Consider the following 25,414-nt stretch of genomic DNA (forward strand, 5'->3'; position numbering starts at 1 on the left):
CTGTTAGGGCTGTATTGGCAAGAATCTGGCGATACAATACGTATCATGATACAGGGGTTATGATTCAGTATATCACGATACTGTAAGCAAGGCGATGTATTGAGATTATTTTTATCTAATTTTAGGAAAGTGGTCAAAGTATAAAGAACACACCACCAATCATAACAAGCCAAACTGAAGCCCAACAGGCAACAACAGCTGTCAGTGTGTCAGTGTGCTGACTTGACTATGACTTGCCCCAAACTGCATGTGATTATCATAAAGTGGGCATGTCTGTAAAGGGGAGACTCGTGGGTACCCATAGAACCATTTTCATTCACATATCTTGAGATCAGAGGTCAAGGGACCCCTCTGAAAATGGCCACGCCAGTTTTTCCTCGCCAAAATTCAGTGCAAGTTTGGAGCGTTATTTAACCTACTTCCCAACAAGCTAGTATGACATGGTTGGTACCAATGGATTCCTTACGTTTTCTAGTTTCATATGATGCAAGTATCTTCACTCTACCTTTAAAACCCGCTACAACCTAAAAATCGCAAGTTGCGTTAATGCGTTGAAGAAATAAGTGGCATTAAAACTAATTTGCGTTTCCGCGTTACCAACGGCGTTAACTTTAACAGCCTTAATCAAACTTTTAATTAAAAATCAAGTGTTTTTGAGAATCAATACAGATCACAAAACAAGATATCGCGATACTCTATGTTTTCTTACACCTCTAGTGTCTGTACCCTTTTTTTATTTTCCTGTACATTTACTTTACCTGTCAAATGTAGCAATTAGGATTGTGAATATAAAAGATAGTGACATACAATGTCTGTCAAATGCAAACGCTCAAAGATCTGGAAAGAAAAGACAGATTTTATGACTCAGTGGATTGGGCAATCGTTGCACTTGATTTCCAAAGACATTGGCAGAATCCTTGGGAGGCCTTATTTCTGATATCCAATATGTGTTGCCTATCAGCTCGCCAAGACTCAAAATGATGACGCGGTCACATTTTGAAAAAGACAATGCTTTATAGAAAACGCTTAACACACCCCAACTGGCCTGTTCTGTCAGAACTTATCAGCCTCCTTTAAGGGCGTGCTGAGGATAGGTCATGTGAGTTCGACTAGATCAGATCAAAGATTTACAAAAGTTTTCAGGTGTGGATCAGTAATAAGTGCAAAGGCGTGTAATATTTAGTTCTCACACCCATCTAACTGCTGGTACGCCCTTAAAAAGATCCACACACACAAATACAAGCATGGACGCGCACAAACACAGAGTTTAGTGCTTAAACCTATCGGGCTGTTACTACACCCTAAATCCTTTCATCTCTTATTTTATAGCCGGCCCCTCCCTCCGTCTTTCCCTTCTTTTCATCTCGTTTTATTCTTCTCTCTAATCTCTCTCTGATCTACGCCGCTGATGAATGACAAAAAAAAAACCCAAAAAAACCCTGCATACCCTTGGTGTGCCGCCGAGACTGTCTTCCATTTTTCCATGTTCAATTTTTACTGCAATTGACAGCTGAAAAGTGTCTTCAGCGTGTTAGATAATGTTTCATATAGCCCTGGGGCCATACCATAGATAGTGTATTGTAAAATGTCAAATATACATAGACATCAATGGGGAAATTAGCCAGGAGGTACAACTGACTGTTCCCCTCTATCTGCCTCTCGGCTATCTCGCTTGGCGTCGATCACTACCTGTTGTCTGTATGTAATATCTATATCTGCGCCATTATGCTCAAGTTGTGCATACGTCAAACATAAACCACAATTCTGGCAACAAGTCAAAAACTTGAAGGCATGAGAAACTAAAAACTCTACTTGACAATTGAGAATTGTTTATCCTCTGGGTCTGATTTACACAGCAATCCTCGAGGCAACTTGGCAGCTGACCAAAAGGTCTCCGATATCAAACCCTTTCACCTCTGAAGTCTATCTGTCACCAACATTTCAACCAAACTCGTCCAAAGCTTGACATACTGTATAATGTTAACAAAGCAAAGAGACGAGGAAGAATATAAACTCCTCCTCTCATTGTCGGCAAAGTTGTTATCTTTCAACCTGTCAAACCGGCAACTCTTGATTCAAATTGACACAGGCGTAATCTCTACAAAGAATACAAAGAACTGTGAACCGTGGGAGAGAAAGACAGGAGAATGGACAGATGGACAGACAGACAGACATTCAGTACAGAGCATGATTTAAATTTCACACTATGTCACTTTATGTCACACAGGAAACTGTTCATCTAGTAGTCACATTCTGTAGTTGCAGCAGCTGTCTTGAAAATTGACAATGAATGTTGTTTGATTTTAGAAAAAGACAGAGGGACAGAAAGGAGGAGACAGAGAGGGAGGGACAGAGAGGAAGAGACAGAGAGGGAGAGAGAGAGAGAGATTAATACACAAGAAGAGACTTGGAGAGGTTTAGAAAGACGGCCCAAAAGGGAAGAGACGGGGAGACAGAAAGAGGACGGGATGTGAATTCATTGCCTTAAAAGCAGCTCTGAGTCAAACAGTGTGATAAGAATCAGACAGCACACACACGCACACACACGATCCGCCGATCTTTACTTTGAACCTCTTTGGACAGATAAGCAGACAAGAAGTGTTCAATTATTGTTCAATTATGGTGTGTGTGTGTGTGTGTGTATGTGTGTGTGTGTACACGTTAAAGTGTGCAAATGTGTCAGAGACGGAGAAAGAGAGCGTCGGTGTGAGACGGGAGCAGGGATGAGATTCTTTCCACCTATGTGTCATTTCCTCCCTCTCTCTCTTTCTTACCCCGTTTACACCTGGCATTAAAATGCGTCTCGTAACCAGATTGTATCTAGATGTGATTTAACCTGATTACATTTACACCTGGCATTAACATGTGTCTCCAGAGGGGCTGCGCAATTAATCGAATTTCAATTGCGATTTTAGAACAAGATAATCGACATTAAAACGATAACCATGTCTCATTATTTAAGCGATGACACTCACGTTTCGTGTTGTGTTATAATTCCAGCCCACCCCTTTCCTTTACGGCGGCGTGGTTTCAGGAACGGACGCTCAGTGTGGGACACGGACCCCTTCTCGTTCACCATGCTTTGTGGGCGTGACTTCTTTTTAGGTGTCATCACCATTCGTATCTATACAACCAATGTGTTTATGATTCAATTGTTTACTGGAACACAAAGTTCTTCATAGATCTATAAACTCTTAATATTGCTGTCAAAGTGCTTCAGATTGATTCATTTAACTTTAAAATGTAGGCTACAAAATGTTCTTTCTAAACGCCCTAATCGAGCAGCACTAGTCTCCAGTGTCCACACTGAGATCCGAGTGAGATCTGATCACCTGTTATTCCTGTTATGAGCCAATCCGCACCGCCAAACCGCGGAAAAATATGAATTAATCAACCACACCCAATCAACCACACCCAACCCGACCTGCAAACCGCCAACTTTATGGATTATAGTAGAAGAAAGGGTTGGAAGGTGAACAACTGCACGCAATGTTTCTGTAAGTTATTAATAACTTACTCTGAAGGCTGCTTTGTCACTTTTTGACGCACCCTTCCGAACCCGTGATATGCAGTCGCATTTACAATTGTGTTCAATGTGGTCACAATGCGTCCCTGACCACCTCCGGAGGTGGTTGTTTTTGCCGATTGGATCACAATCCATCCTCAAAGCGTTTTGGGTGCATTTACACCTGTACTTTCATGGGCACTATCTGATTGCAATCCGATCACCCAAAACGCGTTTTAATGCCAGGTGTAAAAGGAGCATCTGTCTCTCTCTCCCTCTCTTAATGCATTACCCCTCTATACGCTCACCATAATTTCACTGTAACAAGGCTTTCTTTCAAACTGTCCTTCTCCATGGGCCTTCATTGCTCTATCATCCTGCCAACCCATCTCCCTGAAGCAATAAATTCAACCATCCTCAATAAAAGAAAACAGATTAGTGCTGTCAAACAGAGTTAACAAGAAATACATTGTCGATTTCTGGCCATCTGACAACGTGTCACTAAGTGAACAAATGAAAAGTAGTCCTGTCTGATGTTATGCGCCACTGACTACTGCCATAAAATTGGTTTTGTTGTTTTGTTATGTTTACTTATTCGCGGCATGTCTCTAGGGTCAGTCCACCACTTTGGTCCAGATTGAAATATCTCAAAAGACTATTCGATGGATTGCTATGAAATGTTGTACAGACATTCATGGTCCCCAGAGGATGATTCCTAATGAGTTTAATGATTTTAACTTTCATTGTAGCTCCACCATCAGGCTGACATTTGTGCTTTTGAGTGAAATGTCTCATCAACTGTTGGATGGATCACCATGAAATTTGCTACACGCATTCAAGCCCACCTCAAGATGAGTTGTAATCACTTTAGTGATATTGTGACTTTTCATCTAGCGCCACCGTCTGGTCAAAAATTCCAAATGCCAGCAAAATGAATGGCATTCCCATCAGCCTCACCTGTACTTTGTGTTTATGCTAACATACTAAACTAAGATGGTAAACATTATATTAGCTTAACATCAGCATGTTAGCATTGTCATTGTGAGTTGTTGATGTTAGCACGCTGCCATTAGCATTCAGCGCAAAGCACTGCCTCACAGTGCTAGTGCACCACTAGCACGGCTGTAGACTTTGTTTAATCTTTACTTTTTTGGGGGGGAATTAATAAATAATTTGGGCCTCTGACAAAAAAAAAAATTTAAAAAAAAATCACATTAGGGCTGCAACTAACAATTATTTTCATTGTCAATCAATCTGACAATTAATTTCCCATTAAATCAATTAATTATTTGGTCTGTTAAATGTCAAAAAACTCATCACAGTTTGCTGAAGCACAAGGTGGTGTCTTCAAATGTCTAGTTCATCAAAGCAGAAAATGCTAACAATTGAGAAGCTGATTGAGAAGCAGAACAATTTGGGGATTTTTGCTTAAACAATGACTTAAACGATTCATTTATTAGGGGGTCACAAGCCAAAAAGGTTGAGAACCACTGATTTAAGCACCTCTGTATGCATGGTGTCCAACCCTGGTACCTTTTTTTCTGTCCTGTCCTACAGAGTGAAGAGGAGGGTGGATCCTCCGGTCCCAGAGGTGTTTTTTCCACACTGGAAATGTGTCAAGAGTTTATAAAGATAGGGCAGCGTTCAAGCACACAAGCCAAGGGTAGCGGGGCAGGGTGGCAGAGTGACTACAGACTAAAGCATCCTTCAAACCAGAAGGCCGAGTTATCTCCCCTGAGACTGTAAGAATCCACCCTGCTAAAGTGTCCTTGAGCAAGTCCCGGGGGTGCTGTTCTGTAGCGGAGGCTGCGATCTAAGGGGGTAATTTCACTACAGGGGATCAATGGAGAATCAGCCTGTGAGCTAAAGTCACCAAAGCTCGACGCCTCACCTCACCACACAACACTCTGGTGGCAAATTATCTGCCTCCCCCTCCTTCTGTCTATGTGGCACTCTTTTCTCTTACGGCCTTCCTTTTTCTCTCTCCTCCTGTCCTATTATGGACATAGCAACAGTGTTGCTGTCAGGACGACTAAAGGTTTGATTCACCGTCTGTCCCTGTCTCGATGCGCTTGTGTGTGTGTGTGTGTGTTAGATAGCAGATAAGAGCCATATATAAACAGCACTTGAAAGCAGAAATGTAAATGTTTAAAAGTCACAGCAGAACACAGACCATATCAAGATACCAGAGAGAGCAAGAGAGAGAGAGAAAGAGAGATTAAAGCAGAGTTCACACCAGGAGAACTAGCAGGAGGCTGCAGTCAGGAGGACTCAAGTCAGACTCCAGTCATCAATAGAGCTTAGTGGAATTTAGCATCTCAAAGCTATACATCCAAAATCCTTAATCTGTTGCTGAATGTAAGGGAATGTTTGAAAAAGACTGACCAGTTGGATGTGTTAGACACCTGTGATACCCCAGGGCTTCATGCTGAGAGGCAGTATAACTTCCTAATGCTATACTCACAGAGGCTGCCAGGTGTATTTTTAAAAGTATTTCAAGTGAGAAACAATTTATTCAAGCGTCTGCTGATGTTTTCTGGTCACCACCGCAATCACATCAACTTCCTTTTGAATACGGGAAAGGTTGTTCCCTCTGTTACAGTTATTATTGCATCATGTACAGATTGAAAATGGTCAGATTTCACAAGTTATGATCTAAGACTGCTCAAAAATAACATGGCGGTTGATGATCCTGGTAACCGCAATGAACTTAGGCGAGTAAGTGTACGTTTTTAAAGTGAAAGGAGCTGCTGGTTTCACAAGTATTTTCCCCCAATCTGAACTCACAGTTTATTTTTTTATTTTAAAGAGGACCTATTATGCTTATTTTCAGGTACATACTTTTAATTTGTTTTTTTTACTAGAACATGTTTACATGCTTTAATGTTCAAAAAACACTTTATTTTTCTCATACTGGCTGTGCAGCAGCACCTCTTTTCACCCTCTGTCTGAAACGCTCAGTTTGAGGGCCTGCCCCCTCCCAAAAAGCCCAATCTGCTCTGATTGGTCAGCTGGTCCACTCTGTTGTGATTGGTCAACCCAACCAAACTCTTCGGGCTCCACTCCAGCTCCGCTCTAACTAACTTTGTTTGAGGGCGTGCCAAGCTAACTGCTAGGCATGTATTATGCATATGTGTTACTTGGTGACATCACCACGTTACAGAAGAAAAGGAGGGACTTCAAGCCAGGCGTTTCAGGAGAAGTGTTTCTGTGGGGGGGAGTAACTCCCTTTGGCGTGGACTTTGTAACTTTGTAGACCTTTTACATGCACAAAAAAAACTATATAACACACTAAAGGAAAGGGAAAAATCACAAAAGCATAATAGATCCTTTTTAATGATATCCCAAAGTCCCTAAACATAGAAACACAGAAGTCTCTGAGAAATCCCCATCAGTGTGGCATGGCGGATGGCTCTAAATATTATGATATCCATGAGCCTCAGCTGTCGTTGCTATGAGAAAGAAGCCAGTTAGAGGCGCAAATCAGAGCTGTAGCTAATTAAAACTGCTTCCTGTTGTGAGCAGAACTTTGTGCAATAGTTGCCAATTTCATCAAAATTGACCCTGTATGCAAGACTGATTTGCTATCAATTAGTTTTCTCAACGGTGCAACCTTCAGCTTCCAGCTGCCGTTAGCAGTGCATTTAACAGAATACTAAGTTTCGTGACTGGATGACCTTGGGACTCGTAGTTAACTTGTCACCTTATGTTTTTATGAAAAGTCCGCCATCAGAGAGAGGGGTCGAGACGCGGTGAATCGTACAAATGGGAACAATGACGCACACTTTTGGACAGTCTATCCTGGCCTACATTCATAGTGTTGTACTCATTTGTAGATACAAAAAGTAGAAGTAGTTGCGCTGGAAAGGTCTTAACTGCTTGTACTTTTCATGCAGCTGCAAAATGTAAATAAGAGGGTTTTGAACTATCGGTCTCTTTATCCTTCTCTGAAAATAAACCGGAGCTCATATTTCCTTTAGACAGCTACATTTATCTCCTTTTGAACTTGATTGTGTTGCTGAGGTATTTCAAAACGAAGGTGTAGTGGTTCTCTACATGTTACAGAAAAAGCCAGCACACATTATTTATTGAAATGTCACACCTTAGTCTAATTGGCTTTTTTTTTCTTGCAAATGCGCCATTAACTTCAGATCCAACACTCAAAGTGAAGCTGTAAGCAAGCTTCATGAATCAAGTGTGACAGGTTTGTTGCGATAATGTCAATGCTTGCAGATTTTGTGAGGCAGTTTCAAAAGTGTGTTTAAGTGTGTGTGTGTGTGTGTGTGTGTGCGTACACATCCTCGTATGAATGTGTTTGTAAGTACGTGCTTACATCTGTGTACACTGTATATACATTCTTAGTGCATAGTGTACGTGAGTGTGTACATGTTTGCAAGAGCGTGTGCTTGTGCACGTGTTCATGTGTGTGTGCAAGTGAGTGAGTGATTGTTAGCAGAAGCTCGTTAACCTCAGAAGTCATTACCACAGCCCTGAGGTTTACGCCAATTAGACAAAATAAACGACAAGCGAAAAACATAACAGAAAAATGCAAAAACAAGAGAAAAAGAAAGTGATTACTGGGGGTAAAATTAAACTGATAGTATTTTCACCAATTTGAGAACAATACCAACAAAAAAAAAAGAAAAGAAAACTGGATTAAATGACAAGAGAATAGCGAAGAAATATTGCTGGAAAGAAAGTAATTATTGAAGTAAAAATAGAAAGTGATCATTGGAGTAAAACAGCATTAGACGCGCCAATTAGACACACAAAAAAAATGACTTAAAGGAAGAGAAAAGGAAAAAACACACTATTATCTAAACCAGAGGAGAGAAACTAAATAATAGGAGATCAAAATAAGATAAAAAGAAAGAACTAAAGAACGGTGTGTGTGTGTGTGTGTGTGTGTGTGTGTGCGCAGGAATGGTGTAGTATTTGACATCACTACTGCCATGTAGTCTCTTTTTCTCAAGACGTTTTTGTTTTTACAGCTTCACCCTGGGCAGACCAGACCGCTGTACACACACATCCATACACACAAATACACGTATTCTCTCTCTCTCTCTCACACACACACACACATACATATTCCCATACACACAGACCCCTAAAGGGGCCTTTTTCCACATTGGGCCATATGGTGCAGACAGGCGCACGGAAACAATTCTCTAAAAACAACACACACACTCCACTTAGAAACCTGCCACACAGCCACACACACATCCACATATTTTTGCTCTCTCACACACACCCACACACACACACACACCAGACAGTTAAACCTGCTGAATGAATTGCTGCCTTGTTCAGCGGTGCACTAATGGCAAGGAACCTGCCATGGAGATTACCACACACACACACATACATACGCATGCGTTCAAACACACACATAAACACGCAGAGGCTCAGCATTAAGCATTCTAGGGCACTTATCCATTAGAGAGGTTAGTTATTTTCCCCAGTCTAAAAGTAGGTATTCAATGTAATATTCCAGCAGAGGCGGTTGTAAATCTGCTCCATTAAGCAGCTGGGGCAGAGCTGGAACTCTTCAGGACCACAGAATGGAGCGCGATTAGTTATCCTGGCTAATATGACTGCTAATATTTTACGTGTTTGGCATCAGACAATGGTGCTATAAAGAAAAAGTACGAAAGAAAAGTAAGTTAAATGGCATGTCTATCAACACCTGCTCCGGACTGCCAAAGTGAAAGATATGTGCCCAAGACATCCACTCTTACAGTAGGTGGAAAATCTACTTAGATCAGGGGTCTGGAGCGAAAAGTATGGCTAAAAGTATGAAAGTTTATAAAGTAAGAACTATTTTGACAGATTAGTGTAGTACCATTAGACTTTTGGTATAACTCACATGGACTGAGAAAGTATCATGAGAGATATACACTTCAAACAGCAAGATAAACATCTGGCAGAGCTGTTGGAAGTGAAGAATGAGCAACTATGCTTCATTTACTGTAGTTTTACCATTGACTGCCATCACCCCCCTTGAGACTCAAAAAACCTGCATTAGCCTGAATAAAATCACAACGACTATGTTTACATGTAAACATATTCCACTACTACTATAACTATTACACTATTACAAATAGGACAATATTCAGAATTTGGTACAGGTTTAGGTAAACAGCATATTCCAAGCAAATGGAGCATTTTCTGATTAAGACATGTGGGATATGCCGATATCACTAGTGTTTTAGGAGCATTCAAACACCTACTTTTAAACAAAGACTTGGATATCAACAGGTTTTTGGAATATGCACAATTATCGCAACGCCAAGCTTGTCACAAAGGCGGTTGAAGGAAAGAGGGAGGATGTGTTCGCACAGTCGAACATGTCCGTTGCTACATTAATCGGAGAATGCGTTTTTGTTGTTATTGGTTTTTTTTTGGAATACGGGCAAAAAACGGAATATGTAAACGTAGTCAATGAACGATTGACAAAGATCCAACCTTTGAGACATGAAACAACATAAACAAATAGATTGAAAAGGCACATAAAAGCAAATTGTTAAAGGTTATCTATACGAAATTCAGAACATATCTGTTGCTTCCACACGGCTGTCAACATAGCGACGGCTGAGTCGGCGGCTAGCAGCTAACGGTGCTAACAGCACGAACAGTGAAAACAACAACAACAGTGCTGACAGTGTTAACCTGGCAAGGAACCGGAAGTCGGGCGCTGCGCTTCCGCGACTACGCCATCGGTCGGGGTGGTCGTGTCTAGAAGGTAACCCGCAAATTGCAAAATCTGATTTGAAATCTGCAAAAACTTGAAAAAACTCTTGCGAGACTCGCTGCCCAATGACCTATCCTATCCATAGCTACTCAAGATCGATGCTTAACCTTAACCATCTCGCGAGAGTTTCCCAACTCGTGGGTTACCTTCTATACACAACTTCATTCTCTGCTCAGGTAGACATTACTCCGCTATATCTTTACAGTAAATAGTCGTTTGCTGCCATATTAATGCCCTGAATCCCGTATATAAGACCTTTAAGTCAAACTTCATTACATGACAACTTTATCGGCAGCAGTTCTGGAACAGAATCACAAGCCAAACTTAAGCAGATCTTAACTAAACAAAGCAGAGACACCTCCTTATTAAGGCCGCCTTGAGATCATCATAACATTAACCTGATGGCGATACATTCAGTCTCGTATCTCTCTCCCTTTCTCTTGCTCTCAGTTCACTTCAGTGCTGTCTTTCTTAGCATTTCTATCAACATGGTATACTGCCAATATGTTGGAAGTAATTAACAGAAAATTCTTATCCCATCTTTCAGTGACAGCTTTATTTTCTGTGACGGTATTTAAATCTATTCCTCTGCCAATCTCGCAGTGTCCCTTTTTTCCTCTTGTAGTCAAAGACACAGCAGCAGGTCTGCCAATAGTCTTAACAATATGGAACGTCTCATGTTCCATTACTGACAATTGGCTCTGAAAGGATTCAGGAGTCAAATTCTACAGTGTTTGTTATTGCAGTCAAACGTATCCGAGGGACTCAAAGCAGCTGGAGTCAAGAACGTCCGATTTTCCAGGTCGACTTACTCAGCGCTGATTCATGAAGACCCAATAAGTGACTTCTGTAAGACACGATGCAGAGAAACAGAGCAACACTGAGTCACCCGCTCACTGAGAGCAAAACTTCCTTTCATAAGAAGAAGTATGGAACTACATTTAATATACAACATAAATTGTATTTTTCACAAATTTAATAAAAATACCATTTCTTTATTTATCATGTAACTATATGGATGATGCCAAAACATGCAATTTATAGAGTGTTCCAGGGATGACGTATTTGTGTAGGCCAAACAGGAAGTTAGCATCGCCGTGGGTTACCTCGTATACACAACAAGGCTGTAAAGGCGGACGAGTCGGTATGATGACGTTTAGTAGTCTCATTTAGCTGCTTGTTGGCAACCACCTTTTTTAAGACACATTAAGGCTTCAAAACTCACGAGTGGGATATCTACCGACGTATTTCGTATCGTAGAACAAAGCGTTAAAATCTCTTCAGCTTGTGTTAACCACAGACCTTATTTCAGGGATCTCACTAAAAACCCATTCAAAAAAAACATTGACTTCAAGATTAGGGAACCGGAAGTGCTAAAATGAAAACTCATTTCCGTGTTTTAGGACTCTCTCCTGCAGCACTGTTGACCATTCTTATCCTTACATAAAAGTTACATTTACTAGTTCCAAAGCATAAAGCCAAAGCAAAAAGTGTGGAAAGATATTTCTGTACAGAAAATATCTTTAAAATGGCTTACTACACACATCATAAACCTTTTTTTAATGCCAAGACATGCTGGTTCACCTGTGACAAGTCAAACTGTCTGTTGTGAGAAGCTGTGGTATTTCTTACAAAGCGAGTAGTAAGCATAACCTCACATTTTTTCACCACCTCAGCCAACATCTCTCTTGCTCCTGTCGGCAAGGCTCGTTTCTTCCTGCTTATCTTCGATGACAATTTTGTGCCCGCATTGTTTCACACACCAGCAACTCCCTCTGCGCCGGCATTGGCAGCACAGTCAAACAGCAATCTACTGTGAAAGTCACTGCAGCGTGGTGACTGACTGCCTCGCTTGCATTTGGCTTTGGTGGGCACCTGGATCTGGAAAAAAAAAACTACCAGTTGGAACTATCTGTCAGCCCCCAGCGACTCTGTTTGTATTGTTCTGGCAAGTTGCGCTGACGCTGCCAGGCAGCCTGGCTGCTTTAGCCGGTTGCGCTGGCTGCTCGCTGCAGCGCCACCGCTCGCCACTAGCCTGTCAGCTCCCAGCAGCTCCGTCTTCATCGTCTCGGGTAGCCGAGCCGGTGCTGCCGATCTGGCTGAGCGCTATCAGCAGCAGCCTGAGCCTCGGTCTTGTCTTTGTTGCATTTTCCTCAGCAGTGAACTCTGGCTCACATAAATCTGCATAGATTCTGACAACATGTTATAAAATGTGAAGTAATCCATAAAAGCCACTGTGCATGTATAATTGGAAGCTGGCTGATGTCAGCCAAATTTCTTCGTATGATGTCAGGATGTATAAGTGAATACAGTGATACAAATCACATCTGCGAGCGCTGCCGGTAAAGGCATGTCATCCCTGTGACTAATATATGATAGGAAAAGTTGAATATCAGCAAAAATAAATAAAAAAAATCACAGTATGAGTTTTTTGTCAAAATAAGCAGCTACGTTTTGAGCTGACTTGGCAATAATTCCTGCACCTCTCAGACGAGGCTGCGACTGCGGAGTGATTTTTCCCTTCCAGACATACCAGGAGCAGCACACAGCTGTATGGTTCACCAGCATATGGATTAAATAAATACAGTCTGCACAGAGCTTGTTAACACTTGTTCACTTGGCTACAACACACTGACACTGTTGTAGCCAAACCGAACAAAAAAAAAAAAACCCACACACCCACATCTGTGCACACCCACGCCGAGACACGCACGCGAGCTGCATGCACACAAACAGGTAGCCTCACACACACACAAGCAAACATCCTTAAAGGATACATTTTGTAGGTGAATGGGTGTAGCACGGCTTTATTATGGGAGCAAGTAGTGACACATACGCAGGGCTAATGGCTTGGGAAGCAGACAGACAATACTGCACTGTATATAGACAGTACGGGGAAAGCTTTTTCTATCAGCATTACTCAACTGTGTTGGAGTCTCATATAGACACAAATGCACAGATTTTAGGGGTGGGAATCACCAGAGGCCCCATGATTCGATATTATTACGATACTTAAACCTGCAGTAGGCAGATTCTTTTTACATCATTGGGGAAAAATTCCATAATAACCTTTCAGCATATTGTAATTCAGGTGTCCTGAGAGAAAACTAGACTTCTGAGCCTCCTCATGGCTCTGTTTTCAGGCCTTAAAAAAATCTAGTCTATGACGGAGATTTTGACCAATCACAGGTCATTTCAGAGAGAGAGCGTTCCTATTGGCTGCTCATTCAGCAGAGGCAGCTGTCAGTCACTCGTAAACTCCGACCAAACGGTCAAACTAGGCTGCTGATCAAATATGAATCAATTTTCTGTTACTGTAATGCCTATTTTCTCTCCTCAAATGTTTTCAGAAACATCTTCCAGCTGGTGGGCGGTGCTTGGCATTTCCTCAACTGATCTCAACGTGGCTGCTGGGTCACAAACTCTCTCATCTTACAGCTAAACAGTACATTACAAGATGTCCATTGACATACAACAGATTCCTCTGCCTCAGACACACACACAGAAACACACAGCGAACGGGCCTGGAGTATAATTCTGTGGTACAATAACACTGAAATACTGAACCACTAGTTGGGGTCTGGTCTGCCTCTAGCTATGTGGTCAGTTGCTAACCTAATCTGATTAATGGATTTCAACCCCAGCTCTGCTGCAAACACAGAAACAGACAGAGACGGAGATAAATTGGTAGAAGCTCTGAAAACTAGGTTGGGTCCACTGCCCTTTGCTTTGTCTAGTTACCGCTCTTAATCTGATTAATGGATTTTTTTCCCCCCAGAAAAACACAACACTAAAAAAAGCAACCTCAAAACCAGTAGTGGAAAAACAAGCACCCAGTAAATGCCGGTCAGTTTTAGCCGTGTAAAGTTGTCCCCACAGACAAACTGTCTAACCGGTGGACGGGAGGAGAGGCTGAATTTCAGAAGTGTTTAAGTGAAAACTCTCAATGAAACGATTCCTGCTGCCATGACAGCAGGGTCAAAGGTACGCAGTGCTCAGGCTTAATATCTGATTTAGTGTTTCCCACAGTTTAGTTACAGTCAGCTCAACGTGTGTCAAAGCAACTTCTCTATGCACTTCTCCAAGGACACAGATAAAAATCAAATGTATGTTCTACTTTTTTTAATACTTATCTTTCTATTCTATTCACTACGGGTCTGGAAAGGAATTGCGTGAATGCACTTTTTCCTGCATTAGTGTAGTGCCTTAACTTAATGAGGCTATGCAATAAGACAGCTGGAGGCTAATATTGGCTAACAAGCTACTGCAACGTTATACAGACCGATTATAAATCACAGAGCAAATCAGAAGCCAAGTTGGGTCGACTCGCTGTGCTGCGTGTCGGCGCAGTCAGCCCAACACTTGGTTGACTGTTCCACCCAAATACGAAGCAGGCCTGGTCCGTATACGGTTGCCAGATTTGACAAGGTTTCGCGACTGCAAACTTGGGGGGACGATCTGGGCTGAGGAGGAGCTCCAGTTGGCAGTTCCGGGGATAGCTTTTGGGACGTGGACCAAGGTAAAGTCATTCAACGTGAGTCTGGCAACTAGACATGCTTACGTAAAGCCGTTGATGGGCGGGTTTTACTACTTGGGTAAACTCTCTAAACTCTACTGCACAGATACAATACATGCGACCCATTTGTGACGAACACCATAAAGTGAAGCTGTCAGTGTGTCAGTGTGCTGACTTGACTATGACTTGCCCCAAACTGCATGTGATTATAATAAAGTGGGCATGTCTGTAAAGGGGAGACTCGTTGGTACCCATAGAACCCATTTTCATTCACATATCTTGAGGTCAGAGGTCAAGAGACCCCTTTTAAATTCACCATGACAGTTTTTCCTCACCGAAATGTATCGTATGTTTGGAGCGTTATTTAACCTCCTTTGCGACAAGCTAGTATGACATGGTTGGTACCAATGGATTCCTTAGGTTTTAGTTTCATATGATACCAGTATCTTCACTCTAGCTTTAAAACTTTGACAGACCAACTTTCAAAGTGATGAACATGATGCACTAACTCGCCCCTTGACTCCTGGAAGCATGTCGACTGTGTTTGTTGCAAACCAGATGGCAGGTTTGGAAGGTGGACGCTAATATACCTGAGTGGTGGTAGAAAACCAGATAAGTGATAATACACAGCTGTAAGTCTGCTGCCTCTATTTCCTACTGGTTACAAACAACACACACACACACACACACACACCTGTCACGTTGATCTTTGATGGATCCTCTGCCCTTTAAACAAGTTGATCATTAACAAACCAACAAATTAAGTCATTAATTGCCATGAAAGCTGGTGACACCTCCTTTATTAATCTTTGTCGGCATAATTAATAGGCCTTAATTGGAATTAATTAGAATTAATAGTCGTTTGGGATTTGGGGGACGAAGAGAAAAAACAGCTGTGTACGTGCGTGGAAGAGGGGCAGAGGTTTAATGCCCTCTGAACAGAATGATGGATGGGTATTTGTTGCCGTCCCACACACACACGTACAGAATGAAACACTGACACCTGTGTGTGTGTGTGTGTGTGTGTGTGTGTGTGTGTGTGTGTGTGAGAACTAATAGCGGTACATCTTGCTGTAAAGCTGTGAGAAGATGAGGTCATTAGACATACAATGAACTACCTGTTGACCCATTTTGTGCAAATAGGTCAACAGGTTGCTTACATAATACGTACAATGACACATTTTTCGACAGAATCAGGTTCCGCTTTGACTTTTGGTGTGTGTGTGTGTGTGTGTGCGTGTGCGTGTATGTGTGCGTGTGAGTGTGAAAGTGAGGAAGATCCAGGGCGACACTCAGAGACAGACAGCGGGAGGATGACAGAAAGAAAGAAAGATCTACTGACAAAAAAGAAGAAAAAAAACACATGGGGATTCACTGCCTCAGAGGAGCGAAACTCATTTGTGGGGCACTACATCACAGATATAAACTCCTGAATGTTTTAGTAATGTGTGTGTGTGTGTGTGCGTGTGTGTGTTTGTGCGCAGCATGCGAGTCAAACTCGCTTGTGGGCCTGACTGAATTGTCTCTACTCAACATTCCTCAGTTTTCTTAAAACTCTGAAAAAAAATCTGCCAAATCTGACTTGTACTAGCACATCAAAGACTATACAATACCACCGTGCACATGCGTACACACACACACACACAGTTGAAGGCATTCAAACATACACATGCATAGACGCAGTCGGACACACACACATAAAAACAGACCACAGCTAAAAGCATCAAGCAGCTCAAAGCAATCCGCCCTGCTGAACAGCATCACCAAGCAAAGCCACCACACCACATAATGAAAAACATACACAAACACACACACATACAAACACGCATACACATTATGTCCGCACTCATGTGAGCTAAAGGACTCGTACGTACATTTCCAGTACCATATACTCAGGCGTGCACTACACAAACATGCTAAAATAAGCTTAAAAAAGGACCCAAAACTGTTTAAATACAGAAATAAAAGCAGTTTCAAAGAAAGTGATCACGCACACATGCGCATGAACATAAAGGAAGCCGATGAACCTCCCTGCATTTGCCCCTAAAGGGTTAGTTTACCAAAACGACACTCAAAAAAACACATTTTCCCACTTAGCCCTAATGGTGTTTAGCCTTACAGATTGTTTTATTTGAGGAGATTTCAGGAAAGTGAGTGAAATGGACTTTTGTTTTTTTAAAATACATTTCTAAAACTAAACAATCTCTTTCCAGAAACAATATCCCAGTTATCGTGGATAATACAGAAAAATCACTGCTGCACAGTTTCACAATTTTTTTTCCGGCAAAAAAACGTTCACAATGAAAACTGTCGAGACAGCAAAAAAAAAAAAAAAAAAAGACAGCATGAGTGAGTGTGTGTGCGAGAAAGAGAAAGGAAACAGACGGAGAGCGCTTCAGCGTGTGTGTGTGTGTGTGTGGTGACACAGGTGTAGAAGGATAACACAGCAGTTGTATACGGATGTGTTCAAGTTAACTGATGACGGAGAAAAAAAAATCGAAGCAGTCATAAACAAATTGTCCGTGTGTGCACCTTAAATGTACAACTTCAATAGTCCTGATCCAGCTAAATATGGTGTGGTAAAAGTACTGTACATCATGCTGCGCTACACATCACTATATCAACTTTAACATACACACACACACACCAAGTACAGATTAAAGGATGTTTCCATATACAGCATAACTCAATAAAATGACTCTACACACTAAATCTTGCATGTTTTACGCACACACACACACACACGCATAAAAGGCAGAGACAGTCCAACACACGTGATGTTTCAACAGAAACAATACAGTATTCACACAGCTAGCTATAGTTATAATGTACCCTACACCACAAACCACTGCAGCTTTTGTGCGCACACTCGCATAATAACCTCAACTGTATATATATTTGCATTTCCTGTAGTACAACTTACAAACTGTGTGTGTGTTCGAACGCCTGCAGCGAAAACAGAAACACTGGCCTGTTCAATTCAAACATTTAAGACCTCACAAACAAATGGATTTGTATGTAAAGCTCTACGTTTAATTAACAGGCACAAAAAGGTCCTGTTATACGTCATCATCCTGTAATTGCAGGCTCACCATCACTAATCTAACAGATAAGAGTAGGTATGGTATTCGACATTACCACCTATGCAGTATTTGCAAGTCAAAACCAACAGTTATGTCAGAGAGGTTTCCGGCTGGTAACAATTACGTCCATATTTTGCTCTAAGTACTTTATGAGCTTACCCAGCCGATCAAACAGCTGACCACGTTGCTACCACTAAACTTTACACAGTGTAGAGAACTAATGAGCTCCGCTCCTAATGAGGTTTACTGGACCGACGTGGGCACGATGGAGGAGCAGGTAATGTTTGGCTGAGAGTCTAAAATGTCAAAGCCATTCTTCAGAGCTTCCTGAAAGTGGATAATAATCACACAAACAGTTGTCCACCCTCACGAGTAACGCAGAGAGCACACAGTCACTTCCTCCGACAGTGATGACTAAGAGCAGATTTTCATAATACTGCTCACACAGAACCGTTGGTAGGCTGCAAAAAATGACATTTTATCAGCAGTTGTTTGGTGTCAGTAATCTAGCACCCATCCTAGATAAAGACAATAACACTGTAATGTACTGAGGAAACCACAAGCTGCTCGAGCTCTGAAAGGAAGAGAGGCAGATCCAAACTTTTATCTTTCATCTAAACAAATGATGCATGTAGTTTTGTTTTTGAATTTTAGAGTTAAACAATCACTGTGCTAAAAAAAAAAAAAAAAAAAAGCTCTCAAGCACGCCCACACACACACACACACACACACACACACACACACACATATTATCTCAGATAATGAAAAATGTGTTTGCAATGTAGCCTAGCAAGGTCGTAATGTGTTCCTTAATTTCCAGAAATTAGAAAAATGCTAAAATAAATAGATGTTTGTGTTAAACAATCAGTTTCATTGATTGAACAATTAAAATACAATAACTACTCATGGTCTCAGATTTAGCCATTTATGATAATAAATAATAATAATAATAATCACCTGATAAAATATATTAATAACCAAGGATCAAATATTTTTTAAAAATGCAATAAAAGGGATATGATCCCACGTCTAATTAATAAATGTTACTGAAGCACGCAGGCATGTAATTTAAACACATATGATTATACATTACTTTGTACTTTATATATAGTAAAGGTATAAAAAGTTGTTTAAAATAAAGTATTTCATTTAGTGTTATGATGATTTCTGTCATATAATCCTAGTGATGGAGATAATAAGGGTATTAGTTATCATAATAGTGAGGGATTCATGTAAAGAGAGTGGATTATTAAAGCCTTCTTGTCCTACCTCTGCTGGTCATCAGGTTATAAAAACATCACGGCTGACTCCTGATCTTGGCATCGGCTCTGTGGAAGCGGCTCGATTGGACCCCTCGCCGCGCCGGTCCGTCCAGCAGCAGCCAACAGGTCGGCTACTGGCCCTCTGTACTCCACTCGATAATGGGAAGCAGGAACCAGGCGTCAGGCCCAAACTAATATCCCTCCATGTCTTTATCAGGTCCGCTTAACTCCACACAGGGCCGTGAACATCAGAGCAAAAACTTTTGACTTTTATTTCAGAAGGTCTTAAACTCCACGAAGCATCTGCGACCTTTGGTCCGGGGCTGTTGCTCCTTTTATGCACAACAGCTGGGCAATACAGCTTTGAGTTTGATCAAGTGTGTTGTAGATCCGTGTAAGAAGTATGATGCAGGCTGCCCTTCTTGCCGTCCGGCCTTTTTTTTTTTTTATTAATTTTGAGCTCTGGTTTAGGTCCTCAGTCACGCTTGTCAGAGTCCACCATCACCTTAACAACCTGCAAAATGACAGAAAGACAAACAACGTTAGAAAGCGAGCACATTCTGCAACATTTACTGGAACACATTTGAGCCAGGCTTCAGACATTTTGTCCATTTCTTTTTTTTACGTGTACGGGAAACAATTTTGTCCAGACATTTAAATTGACTGGCTGATCAAAGGTGCACGATACGCAAAAATATTTAGTGCCCCGCTGAGACCCCAGCCAGTCAAACGCTCTAATTGTACCAATTTTGTTTTATCACCGTAGTTGACAGCTGACAACGCCTTCCACATGTCGAGATTGTTTTAAGGCCCCGGGATAAAGCCAAGCCACTGATTATGTATTGTAAAACGTCAGAAAAATATGTGTGAGGGGAAGCATCAACTAGCTTTTCTCAAATAAAGAAACCCGTTATTGCAAAAAGTATTTCTTTCCTTCATAGGTTTCTCTAAAAATCTGCAGTGAACAAGAGGAATGTGTTTGAAAGCTGCTTTTAAAAAGCATGTAGTGAGCAAGGCCACACTCAAGGGAGTTCAATTAATAGCAAATACGTCTGCACAACAAGCTTGTGTGTGCGTGTGGAAGGGAGGGGAGCATTATAGCAGCTATCTATAAACGCAAACATGCTGGTAGTAATGTATTCAATCAGCCAAAATGACTTTAAATATAGTGTGCAGTACAGTGTGCTGCCAGTCAAATAGGTGACGCAAAAGCCACTAATAATACCACAAGGAATTAATTCAAATTAGAAAACAATTAGAGCCTGTGGTACAGCATGCAACTATTCTCTCTCTCTTTCTCTGTTGCCACGATTATTCACTCTATTTCAATATTGATTTATGAATTAGAGCATCGCAGCAGTCATCAATGAGAGATTTCCAGGAATGAATAAATACATTAAATTGTTGCGTATTAAGTTTCCAGAGGCTGTGACGGTTTGGTTTCTTCTTGATTCGGTGATTCTAGTGTTAAATGTCAGACTCTACCAGTTCTCAGTTCCCCCTTTTGTTGCCCCAACCACAAAAATCACCCCACCCTCTCCGTCTGTACCACTCCTCTCTCTCTCTCTCTCTCTCTCTCTCTCTCTCTGCCACCGCTTCTTCTTCTTTCCATCCATCTCGCCTCTTTCTCCCTCTCACCGCAAATCTAAATCTGAGTCTGTATTTATACAAAGCCGTTTCCTCGGGTCAGTCTGACTAGTGCGTGTGTGTGCAGATGTAGGTGTGTATGTGTGTGTGTGTGTGTGTGTGTGTATATCAGTAGTGGATAAAAGACAAGTCTTTTATCTACACACACACAAACACACCTCAGATCAGACTCTATATTTGGAACTTGGTCGCTAATAAAGCCACTGTTTTCTTTGTTATTCCGAGGCTGTGTACATCAAACCGGCTTTCTCTGGACATAACATGCACTACTGCCTAGGGCCGTCCTGAATACCATTTTTTGGGCTTCGAAGCTTCATTGAGAAATATTCAAAGGTATTCGAAGCATTACTGTGCACACACGCACCTATACACATAACAAACGGCAATATCTGTCTGAGAATAACTAATAATAATTCATGTTGAATGTGACTAATGAATAATATTGTGGTATAATTCCTTATTTCATGGGCTATTTTGGGTTTTATACATTATCATTACATACTTATATATATATATATATATATATTAAAAAAAAAACAACAACGAAGCATGCAAATACTGATTTGGAAGTCGGTTGCCATGGCAACGGTCAAAGCTTTGAGGCCCCGAAGCATTTGGGTCAGCCCTACTACTATCTTTGTAGTTTAAATGTAAAAGTAAATAAGCAAAAACAGCAAAAGGGCTGACGTGGATGCAAAGGAAGGGCTGTCATATTGAATATCCCAGGATACCTGTTGAACACCAGGTTCAGTGTGGTCCTCCCGACCACATCCACAAGCAGTTCTAACTTTGTTTGGATTATAGATAGGACATTAACAAAGAGAACTGGAGTGTGTCATTATCTGAAAAGGGATATCTGCTGTTTGAAAAGAAAAGAAAAAAAAAGATTACTGGCATGCAAAGTAAAGCACATCATGAGTCATTACTGAAATTATGAGTCATTTTAAAAAGACCCTCCCATCTTAAAACGGTACGTTAACGCTGTGTTATTGAGGATATAAATATGCTTGGGATGAAACTTATCAGAAGTCCGTGTGTAACCTTGTTAAGTGTCCTCGATGCAAACACACAGACACACACACACACACACACACACATAGATCATGCTCCCTCGATGCGATGTTTTCACGGTGAAATCCCACTAATCACACATAACACACGCTTCCGGTTATTACATGATTGACCACATAATAGCATTACAGCTGAAAGAAAAGTTGCTTTCTTCAAGAATGAAAAAGAATAACTGGAGGGCGACTTACTCATTAGTAGTACTCACAACAGGAAAGGAAAAGGGAGAGAGGAGTTTTTCTTTTTCTTAAAGAGTGAGTGTGACTCTAAATATTTTCCCTGTGGAGCTCTGACTCAGTCGAGCTGCTGCTGCTTACTCATTTACTCAATCGCTCTTTTCCCCTGCCCCTCTGGTTTTCTCCTTATCCTCTTTAGTTTTTCTCTCACTGTTACAACTCTCATTTCCACATCTCATGTCCATCAACTTTTGTCTCACTTTTCCCTCCCCTCTATCGCTCTGTCTTTCCCATCAATCCATCACTGAGCTCTCTGTCATCTTCATGTGCTTCTTCTGTCTGTTTTTCCAACTGTCATTACGGCTGAGATCCTCCACCCCCCCCCTATCCCCCCCGCTACACCACCACCACAGCCGCCCCCCGACCCCCCTCCGCGAATGTGTGTGGTCCGGTCCGGCTATAGACCGTTACATTGTCCCAGACAGGTTGGACTGCGCCACTAGCCGGCAGACGAGGGGGGTGGGTGGGAGATGGAGAGCGGGGGTTCCTCGGGAATGTTTGTTTTTCTGTTTCCAATTTGGTCCAGCCCGAGGAACTCCACACTCCGCTCTGTCTCAAACACACCATTCATGACGGCCTGACGTACATGATTACACACAAATACCCACTCACTAACTCCCTCGCTCACACACACCCACACACATGTACTCATGCCAAGCTGTCTCACTGCCACACACACACTGTACATGCACGCTGACAACCATCAATTTCAGTTTCAATCATTTCCACCATGAAACGCAAGCCCTTTAATTTATCTTTGTTCTCATCTTTTATCGTTTTCTGATTTGTTATTGCTAATACCGTTTCATATGACACGGTGGTCAAAATAATTATGCGTGTTTCTCCCCCGTCTTTCAGTGATTTTTCCCCCCTTCTGTACCCGGGAATATGATTGTCTCTGAAAGGCCTTTTTTCATGTGCGTTTTTTAGATGTTATGTCGACAGAGTTGAGCTCCATGTTCCACCAATTACGAGCACAGAGAGCGCATTGTTTCACATTCAAACTCTACTGTTCCATCTGAAACGGATTATTTTAGTCCGTTTTGTTGTTTGGAATTTCAAACGCACGACGCCGATCATCGCGTGTACTAATAAAACTTTATCTTGTATCAATGCAAACTAACAGATCTGCTTTTTTAGCCGTCATGTAGTTTAGTTCCACATTCCATCAATTAGTCATTGGACAGACGGGGAAACCACATGGGTTTTTATTCAAACGCTACATATGAAAATTATAGGTTTATCCAGTTGTTTTGACTGTTTGTACTTTAAAAGTCACAAAGCGTGATGTTCAAAAGAATCTGAGAAATATTTAAGACAGACAGCAAATCAGATATCACGAGCAGACAGACTCGTTCACTGGTTTTTTTAAAAGTTGTGGGGTTTGATCAATCACGGCACAGAAATAAAATATTTAACCGTGCAGCAAAGCTCCGTCTGAAAAGAACATGATTACACGAGTTCACCGCCGCATCTGAAAGTTATTGTTGTTTTGGGTGTGCCTACTTTGTGTTCCAAATACATTAATCAGCCGGGGTAATTAAAAAATCAAAGTACATTTGCATGTATTTATTATATTCAATACATGTCTGAAAGCTCTTAATTGGTTGTAATTGTTACAGCACAACAACAATGTTTGCCCCGGATACACAGAAAGTAGGTCTCTATTTATTTATTTTTTTCAGTTGTTGACTCATCACTACTGCAACATGGATTTAACATCAAAAGCTGAATAAGGAGGCGAGAAGAGCAGGAAGAGGAGGTACATCTGTTCTTCATTGTTCCTTTAAACTCACTATGAAATTACCAGAAGCCTTTCAAATGTTCCAGAAATGAACTTGAAATTTAGATGATGAGCTAAATTAAAAAAAACAACATTGCTTTCATTAAAAATATCATTTTAACAAGTTTATAAAAATGTCTCTTCTTGTCTATAAACAGCTAGTTATCATAGTGAAGTGATACAGATGCCACTTTACGTCAGTTAGTGACAGCTCCTGTGTTTTAACAGCTTACTGTTATGTGGACTGATAGAAGAAAGGTTTTTATACCTTGGCTAGAAAACACTAACATGATAGCTCCCAGCGGAGGACGTGTCAGAAAACGGACCCCACTACGCGCAGTTGAGGAGCAGCTGACACTAACTGCTGATGTCCGTGTCAAAACGGTGTGCTGACGCAGGTCTACGGTTACATACTGAATATTTCACAGTTCCTAATGAGTTCAAACGAAAGTGGAGCAAAAGAAATTAATCCAAACAAATAATCTGAGAATTCATCTGCAATCATTTATAACAATTTTTCAAGTAACAATTCCTCCAGCTCGTCTCATGTGAGGATTTCCTGCACACAGAAATACAGCCAAGCAACAAAACTCCTTTATCAAGTCTTGTTGTCATAACAGGATCATGATGCCAGCGATTTTACCCTCCTGTCTTGTGAACGACGTCAATCAGAAAAACCTTGATCAACCAGATCTGTTAGCTGTTGTTGAGGTTAACGTTGAGGGAGCGGTCTGGCAACGCCCAGAGCTTTCAAGTCTTGCTCTGACACAGATGCACGTGCAAGTTGCTGACACGCTGCCACTTCCCTGTAATGGATATGTTCCTCTTAGTGCCTCTTAGTGCCTATTAAACAATCAAAGCAACTTCTTGTTGTGTATTGTTGGATACACCAGAGGCGCCGAGGCGTCGTTCACTCAAATATGACAAAAATGCAGCAAGTGACTTTAGAATTAGGACTTTTTTGTGTTTTATTAAGACTATTTTTGGGGTTAACTAGATGTCATGGGGACATCAGGGGAGTGTGTAAAGGGGTGACACGGGGTAAAGCCACTGGGCTAGAGTACCAGGGGTGATTCCAGGTCTTGTGCAGTGCCACCTTTCATGTAATAACACCTGTATTGGGGCACAAGGCACTACACAAGAGCCTGAACATTGTGCTTAATGTTTTCTAAGCCAATTTTCTTATTATTTTCAGGGCTGAGTCCTTGCTGCGCCATGCAGCAAGGACTCAGCCCCCTGACACATGGGCGCCCACTCTACCAGGTGAGCCCTTTAAGCCAATTTTCAATGCTGTTTTTATTTCTGATAGAATTTTCTGATTTGCCACGGCCCCCCCTGACTGGTTCTAACCTGGTCCCCCCTGTGCCACCTCCTTTAATAAAATCCTGTAATCACCCCTGATGGAGAGAGAGCAAATAACATGCAACAAAGGTCCCCAGAGACTCTGCACATTAGATCACTATAGGCACTAAAGAGACCTCAGAAATATAAAAAATAAAATGTATTTCATTATTGTATTCTTATTTTTTTGTTTGTTCATAGCTGTTATTTCTATTCTGTGTA

General features: G+C 41.4%; 1 protein-coding gene across 4 annotated transcripts in view; it reads right to left on the reverse strand.

Moving 5' to 3' along the window:
• Positions 1 to 25,414, reverse strand: part of trps1 (trichorhinophalangeal syndrome I) — a 309,278-nt gene that overhangs the window by 94,641 nt on the left and 189,223 nt on the right. For all 4 annotated transcript variants that reach the window (XM_074614498.1, XM_074614497.1, XM_074614495.1 and 1 more), the window contains exon 2: positions 19,125 to 19,631. In XM_074614498.1, coding sequence (XP_074470599.1) covers positions 19,125 to 19,137 — 13 coding nt within the window. In that variant the 5' untranslated portion in view covers positions 19,138 to 19,631. The remainder of the gene's footprint in view (positions 1 to 19,124; positions 19,632 to 25,414) is intronic.

The sequence above is a fragment of the Sebastes fasciatus genome, chromosome 17 (genome assembly GCF_043250625.1).
Source record: "Sebastes fasciatus isolate fSebFas1 chromosome 17, fSebFas1.pri, whole genome shotgun sequence".
Lineage (NCBI taxonomy): Eukaryota > Metazoa > Chordata > Actinopteri > Perciformes > Sebastidae > Sebastes > Sebastes fasciatus.